At 35.3% G+C, this 16,713-nt stretch overlaps 1 protein-coding gene across 7 annotated transcripts in view; it reads left to right on the top strand.

The window, feature by feature from the left end:
• The window catches only part of LOC115429348 (disabled homolog 2-interacting protein), a 423,964-nt gene that overhangs the window by 216,321 nt on the left and 190,930 nt on the right, over positions 1-16,713 (top strand). Inside the window, exon 1 of one of the 7 annotated variants that reach the window (XM_030148692.1) lies at positions 2,475-3,017. The exons of 5 other annotated variants lie outside the window; for them this stretch is intronic. In XM_030148692.1, coding sequence (XP_030004552.1) covers positions 2,894-3,017 — 124 coding nt within the window. In that variant the 5' untranslated portion in view covers positions 2,475-2,893. Of the gene's footprint in view, positions 1-2,474; positions 3,018-16,713 lie in introns of those variants that run through there. One more of the 7 variants, XM_030148691.1, reaches the window with a different exon arrangement.

The raw sequence follows: 16,713 nt of genomic DNA on the forward strand, positions 1-16,713 counted from the left end.
TTTTTAATGCCTAGAGGAATAAACACACTCACAAATAAAAATCTTGATTAAGGCTCTTATAATTCATGCATGAAAGGGTTAAAAGACTCAAAAACTGAACTAAAGGAGTTGTAAAGGTTAAAGTCTCTATTTAGTGTGACCTCTGACCCCCATGACAAGAAGCAGCACAAACAATTAGAAACATCTGACATGTGTTGAATGAAACCTGGTATAAAACATCAGAAAATATATGTAATAAACCTCATATTGTCTGAACAAAAGGATTAAAGACATGTTAAGTGCAAAGGGAGATTTTCCCTGAAACTTTTGTTTTTACTACTGTACATACTTCACATATATCCACATTGGAGCTTAATACAGAAACTGACAAATGCATAAGTGTGGTCATTAGAACTTTACTAAAACAACAAACACAATGTTAGCCAAGGACAGGGGTGTCAGACTCATTTTGGTTCAAGGGCCATATTTAGCCCAATTTGATCTCAAGCGGGCCAAACCAGTAAAATAATGACTTAATAACCTATAAATAATGACAAATCCAAGTTTTTCTTTTTTAGTACAAAAAAACCCCAATTATGAAAATATTTACATTTTACAAAAAGACGTGAATAACCTGAAAAAACAGAAATTTCATTTGAAATATTAGTGCAATTTTAACAATATTATGTCTCAACTTATTATTTATACATGTACATTACACACAATGTTATATAAACATTTGGTAACAGGCAGAATATTGTTAAAATTTGGAGTTTGGAACAAAAATTTGAACAATTTCTACAATATTCCATCTCTTCTTATTAACACAACTACAGATCACAGTGGATCTGTAAATACACAAAATATTTAGTAACAGGCAGAATATTGTTAAAATTGCACATTTCGAGTTGTTCATCTTTGTTTTTATTAATGTATTTATTTGCATTTTATTGTGAAAGAATAGTTCTGTAAATGTAAATATTTTCACAGTATAATGCCATTTTTTTCACTTAAATTTTTTCCACATAATTTTTCACAAAGAAAATTTGTAGTTGTCATTATTTATGGGTTATTGTGTTGTTATTTTGACTGTAGATCACATTGGTCTGTATGTAGAACCTGAACCAAAATGATTTTGACAACCTTGACTGTTCAGGTTAATTTTTGCACTTTCATCCTGCGGGGCCAGAGTGGAACCTTTGGTGGGCCAGTTTTGGCCCCCGGGCCGCATGTTTGCCACCTGTGGCCTAGGACTTTTACACAGCACTGTATTTTTTAGTAGTATCTCTGTGGCTGTCAATTTAATGAAATTCAGCAAATTCAAGCAGAGTTTGCTTTGTTGTTTTTTTGGGGTCACAGTGTATTGTCAACCATACAGTCTCTCAGATGAGATGAGATAATGACCTAGCTGTTCTTTTCCCCCTTATTAAAACCTTTTTACTTTACACAAATGTTGCTAGATTTGAGCTGCTTTAAGCAGCCATGTCAAACAGCACAAAGTCTACTTGCTGCACATGTCATTTAAGTAGTTTTCATTTGTATACCATTATCTTAATCATCAGTCTTGGTATAATTTTTGATAGTTATCTTTCCCCAGTAAGTGTTATTTTGTTTCACTCCGTCTCAGTCGTGAGATGGCAAAACTAGGACGCTGTGACACCCAGCCTGTTAGCACACAGTAATATCATGACTCAGGAATAGATCATGGTACTGAGGAGAAATCACTTCTAATCAGAGAATACATGACAACGTGCCTGTGATACATGACACTTTTTAGTCATTCCCAACAACGTTGCCATTTTTCTAATGACTTTATAACTGAATTTATGAGTTCTTTGTTGTTGTTTACTAAAGAGTCATTATGTTAAAATGCTGACAGCGACCAGCTCCTGTGTACACTAAAATACGCACATACCATTGTGCATGTGTGTAATTTTGTCTGGTCGTGGACTCTGGTCCAGCTGCCTGACCCTTCTCTCTGAGGGTGCACTCTGATTGGCTGTTTGACACTCTTAACAGCCTATTTACATGTGCTCCGGATAGGCTGTCACTCCCTGCCATGCCTTTCTTGCCTTGGGAGGCAAATTGAAGTTAAGTTGTAAATCCCGGAACATGTCTTGGAGTTGGCTGGATCAGGATTGGATTGCATAGGTGGGTGGGTGGGTGGGGGGTGATTGTTTATGAGTTGTTTACGGATCAAGACATTTATCTGGGGATTTGTAACAGATTACTTGGGTTACTTTAGGCAAATAAACCATGTTGTAACCTGATAGCGCTCTAGTTAACTCCATTCCACTCAAGCTCTATTCTGTTCCTGTTTTCTGTGCAGCCGAAACTTTTGTCCTGTTGTTCTCAACTACATACCATACCCTCTCTTCTCTTGTCTGTTACACACAGAGTGAAAGAAAGTTGAAGATAGTGGCTTTGCAAGTGTGTAGTTTCTTAGCTTCTATATGAAGAGGGGCTGAGTTTTCTGTCTGACTGTAAAATTCCTGCAGTGCATTCTGGTACTGGGAACAAGAACAGCTTTCCTGTCATTCAGGATACACAGTCAAACAGTATTCCGGACATCATGCCTCTGGGATCCCGCTGTGGGAAACTTTGAGGGGGAGTGTTTAAAGGTGGAGCGAACTCTAAGCTTGCGGGACAGGATAGAAGTTTTTAACCCAAGTGGATGGCTGGGGGGTTTAATCTTTCTTTTCTTCAACGAGAAATGGTTTTTACAAGGAACCGGGTTTGATCTTGACACAATCCATGAGGACTTTAGTGGATGTGAGTGTCTCCAAGAGGACTCTTAAGTGAAGTTTCAGATAAACCCTTCATGAGAACTTCGCCTGGACTTTATCTCCACTGATAGCAGATTTGAGAGGACTTGTTTTGAGCACTAGTGACCGTTGTTTTGTGGACTGGCACCATGGCTGGGGTCACTAGAAAGGGATCTGGAAGACCCTCTTACTACTACAGATTCTTGGGCAAGTCTCGACTGCAGCGTCAGCGCAGCAGGTCCCGCAGTCGCACCAGGCCGGCTGCCAGCAAGGGTAATAAATACTACTACTGCTAAAAAAAAGAAAAAAAAGTTCACCATGCAGCAGTTTGAGCACAGTTTACAGCACGAGACACAAGTACACTCTTGTTGCATTGTTTCGACATACTGTAGCAGTAGTCACCTTAAAACAGGAGCCTGATGTTTTACTGAGCAGTAATCATTTTGACAGGGTCTGTTTTTGATTACACTGGGTTACAAAAAAATGTTTTTTGCAAGTTGTCTAAGTTTTTTCAACTGAATTAGGACCATTTTGCACCGCTAAATCCAAAAATGACATCTGTTTTTCCTAATCAGGTCAGGTTTTTTTTTTGCTAATTTGATTTTCAAAAATTTGATCTTCTCACAAAATTAATTACATTTTTGTGACTTTATCAGTTGATTTTTTTATATAGTTCTCACCCAAAATAGGTTTTAAGAGAAAAAAAAGACCATTTGATCACTTGATTCCTGTTAGGTACAATGGTGTATTCATTGCAGATGTAGCAGAATACGTCAGGCTTATTTTTGCAAGATCTTCTAGTCGAAGCCATTTCATTCACCTGTAATATTAAAAAAAACAATCATAAATTGGCAAAAGTAAAATCTTCAGAACTCGTTTATTGCAAGAAATATGAAAGAATTTTGTATCATATGATGTGAAAATGCCCATAAATGTAAGCAAAAATGTTCAAAAGCCAATATGTAACATAGTTCAGAAAGTTGACCTGATTGAGCAAAATGAATGTGATTTTTGGATTCAGCACACCAAAATTATCCTAAATCAGCACAAAAAACTTAATAAATTTGTTGTTGACCAGTGTTATGTGCATATTTGTGGTGGTGCTTCGGTTTTTAAAGTGTTTTTTTCTTGTTGCATGTCATCAGCAGACTGTCTCTCATAGCCAACACAGCAGAGCAAGGAGAAGTGGAAGTTCCCTTTTCATACGGTCTTCTACAAAAACTACTTTTATAGAAACATTATTTTTAGGAGCTTTGGCGACATTCTGCCATTGCAAAGGTGTGTCTTCTCATATCTGTGCGTTCATGGAAATCTAAGCGAACAAACAACTTGGTGTAACTCTTCACAAGGTGATGCTACTCTCCAATAGCACCGGCACCAGTTGACAGCTCACCGCTCAGTGTCAACGTACTGTTCCACCCTCCTCACGCACTTTTCTTTGTGAATATTTTTTCCTCTTAGCAAGTGAGAAAAGCTTAAGTTAGTTAGCTTTCTGCACAGCTTAACTACTACTTTTTTCTAAGAGCCCATGTCCTCGAGCGCTCTGTTTCTACACTTTGATGCTTTTACACCACTCGGTACTGCTGCATTTACTGCTGCAGGCAGTGTTTGAACTGCAAGGTTATAGCGAGAAGTCAAGCCCCAAGGCTAAACCCAACTTACTTAAATTGAAAGAAAAGAAGTAGCTCTTAAATCTACAGCCTATTGATTTTCCTTTTTTCCTCAACTGCTGTTACTTTACCGAGCAAGATATTAAGTCGAAGTTGTAGTTTGGTATCACTTGTTATGTTGCTGTAAATATGACGCAAACTTTCAGTGGCTTTAACATCACTTTCCAGTACCTTCAAAAATGTAGCTTTTGTGTGTGTGTGTGTGTTTTTTTTTCCTTTTATTTTTGTTCTTATTTTGTTATAACTTACGTTGTGCGTTAAATGTAATATGTCTTACTATACTATAAGGGAGACAAAGCAGGCCACAGTTTGTGAGAGGATGTGTAGGTGCCTGGTCTTTCTGTCTACTCTTTGCTTCAGTTGATGAAAGAGGTGCTTTGAAGTCTCTCCTCTGTATCATTCACTTCTCTGAAGCTCTCACACAGTCCCACCACTGGCATTTGTGCTTGTGTACAAAGACACACACACACACACACACAAACCAATACACTGCCTTGATCTTTGTGGTTAAGTGCATGCTCCCTACACAATCAGAGTTTGGGCTTGTTTTTTTTTTTTTTTTTTTTTACTACACATTAATGCGGTGACACAGGAAAGGAGAGGTTCTTTCCAGATGGAGCTGTTCTTAAGAGCAATACGGTCTTTGATTTGCTCTTTGAGTTGTGTAGTTGTAGGTTTGAAAGAGTTAAAAGAGGTTTGTAGTAACTCTTATTGGATAACAGCGTATGCCAGAGAATGTGGATGTTTGTCCAGTGATGACACTTGGGTGATACTTTAATATGTGTGGACAGATTTTACTATAATGTAGCTATCAGTCTCATTAACCCTTTATTAGACACTCATTAAAATACTCTGAAATTCAAAATGTCAACTTTAGTGTTGTTGGGCGACTTTTATTAAAACAATGATGTAGTTGCTGAGAGGCTAATGCCGTGTTTCCACTACGTGGAACCGGCTCGACTCGGGTACCAGGTCCTATTCCTGTAGACCGTTTCCATAACAGGATACTACCAACTTTACAGTACGTGGACATCATAGCAATGCAGCCTGTTACGTCCGTGTCGTCTGCTCAGAGTTGCTGATAAACTCGCTCGTTGCGTGTTGTCTCGTCAAGCTCATGCTGAATTTTTACATCTGAACCATCCTCGACTGACCACGGTGTAGTTTTTCAGGCTGTCATCATGTGGACTAACCTACCGCTATATTTACTGTAAACTTCCACATCTGTTTTTTTGTAAAATGGCGGGTCACAGAGACAACTCTGACCAGTCAGTGGTCTGCAGTGTTTACACGTCACGTTTTAGTGTCTGGTCCCCAGTCCTGGAACCTCGGTGGAGGTGATACCAAAAAACTAGTACCAGGTACCAGATTCCAGGTCCTTTTTTGTAATGGAAACGCAAAAAGGCTGAGTCAAGTCGAGTCGAGTTGAGTCGAGCCAATACCACGTAGTGGAAACGTGGCATTTTTGGATAACAGCGTATGCCAGAGAATGTGGATGTTTGTCCAGTGATGATACTTTGGTGATACTTTAATATGTGTGGACAGATCTTTCCGTAATGTAGCTATCAGTCCCATTAACCCCTTTATTAGACACTCATTAAAATACTCTGAAATTCAAAATGTCAACTTTAGTGTTGTTGGGCGACTTTTAATAAAACAGTGATGTGTCTGACCAATCAGTGGTCTGCAGTGTTTACACATCACGTTTTAGTATCTGGTCCCCAGTCCTGGAACCTTGGTGGAGGTGATACCAAAAAAACTGGTACCAGGTACCAGATTCCAGGTCCTTTTTTGTAATGGAAATGCAAAAAGGCTGAGTTGAGTCGAGTCGAGCCGATACCACGTGGTGGAAACGTGGCATTATTGGATAACAGTGTATGCCAGAGAATGTGGATGTTTGTCCAGTGATGATACTTTGGTGATACTTCAATATGTGTGGGCAGATATTTCCTTAATGTAGCTATCAGTCCCATTAACCCTTTATTAGGCACTCATTTAAAATTCTCTGAAATTCAAAATTAGCGTTGTTGGGCGACTTTTAATAAAACAATGATGTAGTAACCGAGAGGTTAAGCGAGGGAAAAAAGAATCTTTACTGCCGGGCGCACTGCTAAACAATAAAAACTGATTTCCAGAGGAATGTTGTTCCATATGTTTATTAAGACTAAAAACAAGCAGTCAAATAATCCAGCAATATCTAAAAATGTCCAAGACAGTATACTAGGGATGTCCGATAATATCGGCCCACCGTTATTATCGGCCCGATATTGGCATAAAAATGTAATATCAGTGAATATTGTTAGCATTTTTTTTGCCTATCATTAAAACCGATAAAATAATGCCTTGATTTCACCGGCATTTACCGACGCGTAAATGAAGCATTGCTTGTAGCTGAAAGAAATGTGCAGGTTTCAAAATTGTACAATAGAGTTGCCACACTGTAATAGACTCATGGAGGGAGGGAGAGAAAATAAATAAATATGGCATTTTTTCCACAACTTAAGTTGAAGTATGTATTCTTTCCACAGACAGTGTTTACATTTTGAAAGCCTTGTTGCATGAGAATGCATCCAATGGGGCATCACAATAAAATTAGGCATGATGTGTTAATTCCATGACAGGAGATATGTGATGTTACCTAAAATTAGTTTAATATCCCACATATATTGGCAGCGGTATCAGTAGATATCGGAATCGGAAATTAAGCGTTGGACAATATCGGTTTTTGGCAAAAAAGCCAATATCGGACATCCCTACAGTATACCTTTTGGCAGTGGTCAGCAAAGTAGGACCTTCCCCTCTTACCCTCTCAGTTCATTCATTCAACAGGTAAAAACAGCTGATTTTACGACTTCGGTGATGTAGGTACCACCCTCACATGACTCCTCCCCAGATGTGACAAAATAAATACTACCTGGCACTTACAAGTGTGTTATTGAAGGACATAACAAGACTTTATTACTTTTGTGAAATTTTTCAAATTATTTTATTGTCGTGTAGAGGATCTAGGTCAATGAATCTTGGTAGTTCTTCTCCGTTCAACTGGACTGGACCTAAACCAGAGAAAAACTACCAAGAACAATGATGACCTGGGCATATCAGAACCTACACAGACAAGGTCAGTGAAATTAAAATATTTGGTTCCTTGCCCGTAAGTGGCAAAAAAAAAAAAAAAATACAAGAAGTGTAAATTTTAAAAAGTACAAGAAAAACACATGTAATATGAAAGGAACATGTATTTTAGAACATTAGAACAACATAAGTGCTGATCCAGACCCCTGTCCACATCCACATGATCCCTTTGAACATCATTCCTTACATTAGTACCATTACTTCAGGGTACCTAACAAAGCAGGTACACTCACTGTTCATGTAGAGGTGGACCTTACAGACCCTGGAGACCACATTGGACCTGAGACTGTTGATTCACTGTCCTCACTGGAACTGTTGCTGTCACTGTCTTGTAATGTATGCGGAAAATTACCAAAAATAGGCACTGGCCCGATAAAGGGTTAAATATCACATAAAGAATTTTCAGACAGAATCATAATGTGCATATTTTGAGAATTACTAATAAAATTGTCGGTCATGTTTCTGTATCAGTTACACAAATAGTCACACAGTATGTTCTCAAGTGGAGGTGGACATTTTTAAACCTCAAGAGACTAGAGATGTAGTCAAACTTAAAGGGGTCATATTTTGCTAAACCCACTTTTATGAGTGTTTGGTTCATTTATTTGTGTATTTGGATCCTAATAGTTCATAAAGTTTGAATTTGAACCCTCCAGGTGCTGCAAAGCTATCTTTACATTAATTTTGGCAAAAATCAAGTGGATTTCTACAACCTGTTTTAATTCCTGCTCAATTTGTTAAGTCTTTAACTAGTTATTTCACGACATTTGCACAAATAAGGTCAAAACTTCCGATGAACATTTCTCTGAGTACGACATAAGCGGTTGTAGTCCACACTGAAAATATGTCCAAACTTCGATCCGATTACCTAAAATGTTCAGTTGTTGGTTGAACAGGACAGAGCAGCACAGCCAATAACCTGTAGGGGGCGGGGCCTGTAGTGGCTCATGTGCATTTAAAGGGCCAGCGCTCAAAATGACCTTTCTGGTGTCATTTGTCAGAAATAGGGTTGAAGATGGACCTGTGGAGTTGAATTAATGAAGAATTCAGACCCAAGCAGAGCATTTACAGTTTATATAGACCACAGGGAAATGTTTTAACCCTTTCATGTATACTGGTCACTACAGTGGACAGCTTTTGTACAGCTGTTCTCTTGTATATTCATGGATTTTGTTGTTTTGTTTTTTTGTACATATCTTTATTAAAGTTTTAACACATTACACATCACACATCTTTTCTGACATGAATTGGTAACATTGTGTAGACCTCCCCTGAGCGTAATAGTTATAGTTTTCACACAATTTCTCAGTAAATACATGTTTCTTTGCATCAAAAATTAAATGTGTGGTGTCCAGCTGTTGTGGACATTTTTGCAACTTCATGAAAAATAGGTTCAAAAGAATTTTTTTTAATGTTTTTTTTTTTTTTTTTTTTTACATTTTTTTTGTATTTTATTTTTTACTTATTTTATTTATTTTTCATAAGAAAATTTTTAATCACATTGTTTTTTTTTCATGCCTAAAAAGGAATGAAAACACTCAGGAAAAAAATCTTGGTTAAGGTTCTCATAATTTTTGCATGAAAGGGTTAAAATGCATAATTCCATTTAAAAAAAAAAGCAAAATATCACTCCTTTAAGAGTTAATACTTCATAAGATCATAGACGTGCTATTACATGTAGTGATCCATTTTTTACTTATCAGAGAAGCCAGAAACTTCCATTTCACAACTTCATCAATAAACTGTTCCTGTTCCTCTTTTAAACAGTTTAATCAACAAAATACAGAACATATCACTGTATAATGTCACAGAACACTGGACTTCTCTGTTAAATTTGTACACACGTTTTGTATCATTCATGAATTCCTCCTTTCGCCTGCGGGATAGATGTGATATCGCTGAAATATTTCCAGTGGAAGGTGCCAGTGAGTCAGTATAAAAGAATATTGTTGTTCACACCAGAGCTGCAAACAGATTGGCAAGTTTATCGCGAGGAAGTTACTGTAGCCCTTCTTTACGTACACACTGTCGCTAGGACAGATCTGGTGGCAGCTGGATGAGCTCATGTGTTATTGTTTTCTCAGCATATGTGTGTGTATGTGTGTGTGTGCTTCTCATGTGAATGGAAAATCTTCTATCAGTTGGTTTCACCCCCACCCCCATCACTTTGGATCTGTTTCCCTTTCTTTCGCCTGGGTTGATGACATTTACATACAAAATTACAGCTTATCTCAAACACAGAACAACACAAAGACACAGCTGTATTGTCTGGCTTATTACGGAGGCATGTTTTGAAGCTTTGCGCAATAAAACTGTTTGTTCTAAAATGTCTTGTCATTTTACCGAACCGATAAACACAGACTGCTTTAAATTTAAAAAGGCCGTTTCATGGAAAACTTAGCTTTATCAAACCCCCCCCTGCTCTCCCCAGAGGGACATTTTAGTGGGAAAATTCAGTCACTAAAAAAAGCAGATCATACACTTACAGTCAAGTTTGTGTCTTATTTTTTACCTCATATCAGGCACATCCTACACTCTCCTTTCACTTCATACCCGTGTTATGGTTTGCAGTTTTTATGCAAAGTCTGTTGGGTGTATTTGTCTATGTCGTGCTTGCTGTTCCCCCTTTTCTTCCTGCTGATCTCACTCTGTTGCCACTGACCCATATTTGCACTTTAAATTCTGGCAGCATATCACCTTAAAACACCAGCTGGCAACTAGTTATTTATTTATTTATTTATTTATTTCAGACATGCAAAGACACAAAGTAAAACAAAACGAAGAAAATTAAAACAAAAACAAAATAACAATTAAATGTACAGAATCTGTCTTCAAGTACGTGCAAGTCTGAATTTTGCATGGTTGAAAAGGAGTAGGAAGTAGGACTGAACGATATGGACAAAATTTCATATCTCGATATTCATGCCAGATATCTTGATATCAATACGATATGATATGACTGCGGGTTCGGTGAAAACCAAGCATTTTTCAGCAAAATACAAACATCGTAATACAAAAGAATGTGGAAAGTGCAGTTTTATTTATAAGAACTCACTGCCAGTCATCAACATTAACATAAAGTACGAATAAATAAAATTTGTTGTGACTTCCAGAGCTGTACATGCAGGGTGAGCGTGGGGGAAATCTATATCGTTTATATCGTTGCTTTTTCGATATTAATACCTTGAATGTTCATATCTAGATATCGATACGATAATGATATATCTTTCAGCCCTAGTAGGAAGAAGTATAAACTTATTTAATCCTACCCCTCAAGTGCTTTTACACCTTGATCACTAACTTAATGCAACAATCAAACAATACATTTTTCCTAATTTTAGCATTCAAGCCACAACAAATACATAATGCAGTAACTGAATTATACACAACAATATGTTCATGGCAGTACAGTCACACGAACAGACTCAACAATTTTCTTCAATAATTACAGCATATTTATCAATACAACATTATCATAAACAAACAGCCCTCATTGTCTTTATTAAATACTGTACCTCTCAAGAATCAAAGAATTGACTCCTTCATAAACAGGGGTGTTAGAAAATATCAGTTCCGCAATATATCATGATATTTCATTTCACAATACTTTATCGATATTAAAAAGTACTGTATTGATATTTTTAGGTAGTTATTCAAATGCAGACACGGCAGATGTTTATTTTTGTTTTTTGTTTTTCTTGATTGTTTATATTTTATTTATTATTTAACACTGTTTTATTAAATAATGGTTATTTGAAGCATTTTAAAAGCACTTTTTTTGCTGTCTGAGAGGCAGGTGTTAGTTCCTTTGTTGGGATTGCACAAAAATAATGTTATGATGTTAGTTCTGAACTTAAAGAATATGAATATTTGAACAGAATCTTAAACTGTAATGTCTGTAAAACATAATGTAAGTTTTAACACAGGAACATTTTGTGATATAGCATTAGATCCTGTTGTGATCAAATAAAAATGTGTTTAGTATTTGTGCAGATTTCTGGTGTAATTCAATTCTTCAAGGAAATAATCATTTTATCATGATATATCGTGATATATCGTATTGTGATCCTAGTATTGTGATTTGTATCGTATCGCCAGATTCTTGCCAGTACACACCCCTATTCATAAAATGTCTTCCCGTTCTCTACCTTCCTTCCAACAGATTTTTGGTAAATTTAAAGCCACTGTTAATATTTGATGATAAATACTAATGTGCATCCATTTGAATCCATTAGAAAGAATTTTTTCTAACACTAAGCTGATTGTGGTGACTAAGCTGAATTTCTATTATTTGGAAAGAGGAATTGTGGAGATTTTACCTTAGGCTTTAGGAAAATATGAGCTACATTTTTTTAAATATATATTTTTCATAACTTTGTAGGTCAGCCAATGCTTAATTAATGAATAAAAGAGAGGGTAGATTAAATGCTATTAACATAATCATTAGATACTACCCAAGATCTCAGTCAGCAATCCTGTAACAAACAATGTTTTTTAGCCTTTGCTGGAGAAAGTCATAAAAACTGTGACTTAAAGCTGCAATGCTCTTTTAGTTGGCATAGAAACACATCATCTATGTATAACTATATATGAGGAAGACACTAATATTTTCAGGACTGCTCTCACAGTAAGCAAACAAAACAACCAAGCTATGAACCTCTCAGAGCTATAGAAATCCAGTTTCTAGTTGCTTATTTATTTCTGGATTATGCTGAATTTTCTCAATACAACCCAATATCACTCCTCCTCTGTCAGAGTTCTGTATATACAGTACACATCTACTCCAGCCTGTAAAACTGTAAAACTTTTCCTGTATGTTTACCCTCATTTTTATATTACAGCTTATAATGTGTGACAGCTCATTCCCACAAAGAAAAAACAAAATTGCTCAGGTTATACTGAGGTATAAGTTGAGGTAAGATTAAGTACTTCTGCTGAAAATATCCTGTAAATGTACGACTAAAAACACTAGCATCACCAGGCTAATAGTGTTAGCTAAAGCCGCTCGCTCGCCAGGTCAGTTCACGATATAGGGTGATTGCAAAGTTCTTGAAAATCTTAAAAAGTATGGAATTTTGAGATGTTGTTTTCCGGACCTTAAAAAACTGGAATTTTGTGTGAAAATCTTAATAAAGTATGGAAAAAAGTTTCTCTCATAGTTGAATTTTAGAGTACGCTCAAAGGCACATGATCTTGTAAGATAAGAAATACATGATGAAACACATAAAAACTTGATATGATTTCACTAACCGGTCGTACTGGAATAATTCTAGGGAAACTTGTTTGTCTGATATCCATGTACTTTTGGGATTTTCATGTTTTGACAACATTTCTGTCAGTAAAGCAAATTATGCCTTCATTCATTCATACATTTATTAAAACAAACTTTTCTCCGACACACAACAGGTACAATCTCAACCAAAAAAGTAGGTATTCAAATATAAAAGTATATGGGGAAAAAAATAGCAGTTTTGAAAAAGTCTGGAGTTTTGTTTTTTTTTTTATAAAGTGCAAGCACCCTGTGATGTCTCCTATTCCTCCTTATCCTCATTTTTTTGGTTCTTTTTAATGTTACCATGATCAAAATAAAAAGATCAGAATCAGAATCTCTTTATTGTCATTGTACCAAATACAGCGAAATTGAGGTAGAGTTCTCAGGTTCAATGCAAGAATTTACAAGACAAACAATAAATATCAGTAAAAAGGCACAGTTATTTATATTAAAAAATAAAAATATTGTAAGCTAAAAATATTTGTGAAAAAAAACAAAAAACAAAAAAACATCTGTTCGTTTATTTTATATTTTCAACCTCACTATTGTCAAAAATAACATCAAGGATCAACCATATGTTTCTTATTATGTCCGCTTTCCTTTTTGCAATGTTATGTACCTTTCTTTGGTTTGGTGGAAAACTGAAATCTTGTACAAAAATGCTTCCAAATCTCACTAAAGTGTTTACATATGTACATACTGTATGTATTTTTTAGGATAAAAAAAGACATCAAGTATGGATTCATTCATATGTCAAACTATCAAAAACATCAAATTTTCCCCATAAAAAAGTCATGTATTGTAACTACCAGTCAAAATAACATTGTGTTTTATAATCTGCATCTACGTATCTATGTATGCTGATAGTTTACATTAAAGCTCTGTTATTTCGGCTTTGGTTTTAGACAGAAAACAGCCACATTTACAGCCGTGTCATATGATGAAAACAACAGTGCATCTAGCTTTTATCACTTCTTTGACTCTAAAGGTTGTTCCTTAATGGTTCTCATCACATCTTGTCACTTTCTGACACATTAGTCAAACACCCCCCCCACCCCCGGCATACTATGGGTGTGAATATATTTCGTGTATATCTCTACCTTCCAGTACATTGGTGTTTTTAGCATAACTTCAGAGCTTTTTATTCTACTCTAATGATCATTCTGGATTATTTTTTTCACATTTGAAAGTATAAATATTTTATGCATCTCCTTTAACCTGCATGATGCTCTTTAAATAAGACATTAAAGTGTCGGAGGATGAAACATTAACAGTTTCTTAACTACCGAAGACATGTCAGAGTTAATTATTTAAAAGCCTACATCAAAAAAAAATCTTTCCTGTTTTTAAAAGACAAGAAACAAGTAAACAACAAACAAAGAAATAGATGGAAATGAAGGGAAAATGGGCAAAACTTAAGGGAGGAAATGGAGATTCACTGGGAGCCAGAGATGGAAAAACAACTAATTAAAGGTGCAACATGACACAGATTCCAGCAGTGGGATTCCAGTCAGTCCGATTCCAATAGTAGTTTTCCTTCAAAAAAAAAAACAAAACAAAAAAAAAAGCCCCAAGAGGTTCACTCCTAATATAAGTCAGTAAAAAAAAATTGCATTTTCGAGTGTATTGTAAGTGCTGCAGTGACAGTACCACCCTTATACATCACAGCAAGTAGTGACGGAAAAAACAGGGCAACAAACCGCAGATTATTTTACAAGTGGAAAAAGAGTTACTGCCAGCAGCTTGGAAGAAAGTGTTTGAACTACTTGATAACAACTCAATAATGCATTACCACTGACAGTTTACTGCACGTTATCGTATCCTCAATGGGTTATTATAAACACTTACCAGAACTTCTCATCTGCGCATCTGCGTCACGCTGAGTTTTTGGCTGTCTGTTTACGATGTAGCCAGATTTTCATCTAGAGTGTGCAACGCTGACGGTAAATGAGGACAGGACACGGGCAGATGCATGAGGAACATGGACAGAACACAGATGCTAATAATGAGTCAGTTTCCTGCGCCTGGGTCATTCCATCTAAGCACAAAAAGGCTACAGATACATCTGCTGGATCACTTACTTCTCTTATTTGTGTGTCAAGTGTGACTTTATTAAAATATTAACAGAATAGATAGTAGCAGAGTCATGTCAGCCAAGTCACCTTTCCTGTTTTGTTATCTGTTTTTTCAGTTTGTGCCTGGGAATCTGTTGAGAGATTACAGCCGTGTTGTACTTAACCCTTTCATGCAGGAATTTTGAGAACCTGAGTCCAGATTTTTTTCTTGAGCGTTTTTATTCCTCTTTAGGCATGAAAAAACAATGCAACTGAATTTTTTTTAATAAACCTGTTTTTTATGAAGGTTGATTTGTTTCTTTATTGCTTTAACTAAAAAAAATTTTCAATAAAAAAAGTGTTTGCAAAAAAAAAAATAAAAATAAATATATATATATATATATATATATATATATATACACATACACATATATATATATACATATATATATATATATATATATATATACATATATATATACATACACACACACACACACACACACATATATATATATATATATATATATATATATATATATATATATATATATATATATATATATATATATATATATATATATATATATGATCCAAAAATTGCATTTGAACACTTTGTTTCTTTGATTGAAGTGAATTTTTTTTTTATGGATTTTTTTTTTTTTTTTTGGTTAGAGCAATAAAGAAAATAAAGAAACAAATCTACATTCATAATTTTTGTGGAGTTCCAAAAATGTCCACTCTGCTGGACACCATGTGTTTAATTTTTGAATATCTTAGGCATGAAAAAACAATGCAATTGAATTTTTTTTAAATAAACCTGTTTTTTATGAAGGTTGATTTGTTTCTTTATTGCTTTAACTAAAAAAAAAAATTTCAATAAAAAAGTGTTTGCAAAAAAAAAAAAAAAAAAAAAATATATATATATATATATATATATATATATATATATATATATATGATCCAAAAAATTGCATTTGAACACTTTGTTTCTCTGATTGAAGTGATTTTTTTTTTTTTTTATGGATTTTTTTTTTTTTTTTTTGGTTAAAGCAATATAGAAAATAAAGAAACAAATCTACGTTCATAATTTTTGTGGAGTTCCAAAAATGTCCACTCTGCTGGACACCATGTGTTTAATTTTTGAAAATCAGAAAGTGATATACAAAATCAAAACATTTTTAATGCAGCTAATCTGATGTTTTCTCACATTTTATCATATGCACAATTTTTATTAGTAATTGATTTACACTCAGACATGTCATTGCAGATCAGGTTTATCAAGAACAGCAAAGTTATAGTAATAGTATGAATGTTAGTGTATGGGATGGTGCAAAAGTGTCCACTGTGTTAACTCGTATCGAACGAAAACAACAAAACCCATGAATACATTAGAGAACAGATGTAGAATAGCTGTCCACTGTAGTGACCAATATGCATGAAAGGGTTAAACAAAAGTGTTGCGAACAAACAGGTCTTTGAGCATTTGTCATAATTTCTAGATAATACACACGGTCCAAGATGCAGGAAATCCACGTAGAGGAAAGGGTTTTCCATCTACTCTTAACCCTTTATAGGGCACTCATAGGAATACTCTGAAATTCAAAATTCCAACCTTAAAGGAGTGATATTTTGTTGCCTCACTGTCTTCACTGGAACCGTTGGTGTCGCTGTCTTATAAGCGGAAAATTACCAAAACTTAGTCACTTGCCTGATAAAGGGTTAGCAGCTCAATAGTATTAGATGAGAAGGAAGAAGGTAATCAGTTTCCCTCTGAAATTATACAATGCAATCTAGATATTTAAAGTAGATGACGAAGAGAATGAATGTGCCAATAAAGC

This window comes from Sphaeramia orbicularis, chromosome 12 (assembly GCF_902148855.1).
Source record: "Sphaeramia orbicularis chromosome 12, fSphaOr1.1, whole genome shotgun sequence".
In the NCBI taxonomy this organism is placed as follows: domain Eukaryota; kingdom Metazoa; phylum Chordata; class Actinopteri; order Kurtiformes; family Apogonidae; genus Sphaeramia; species Sphaeramia orbicularis.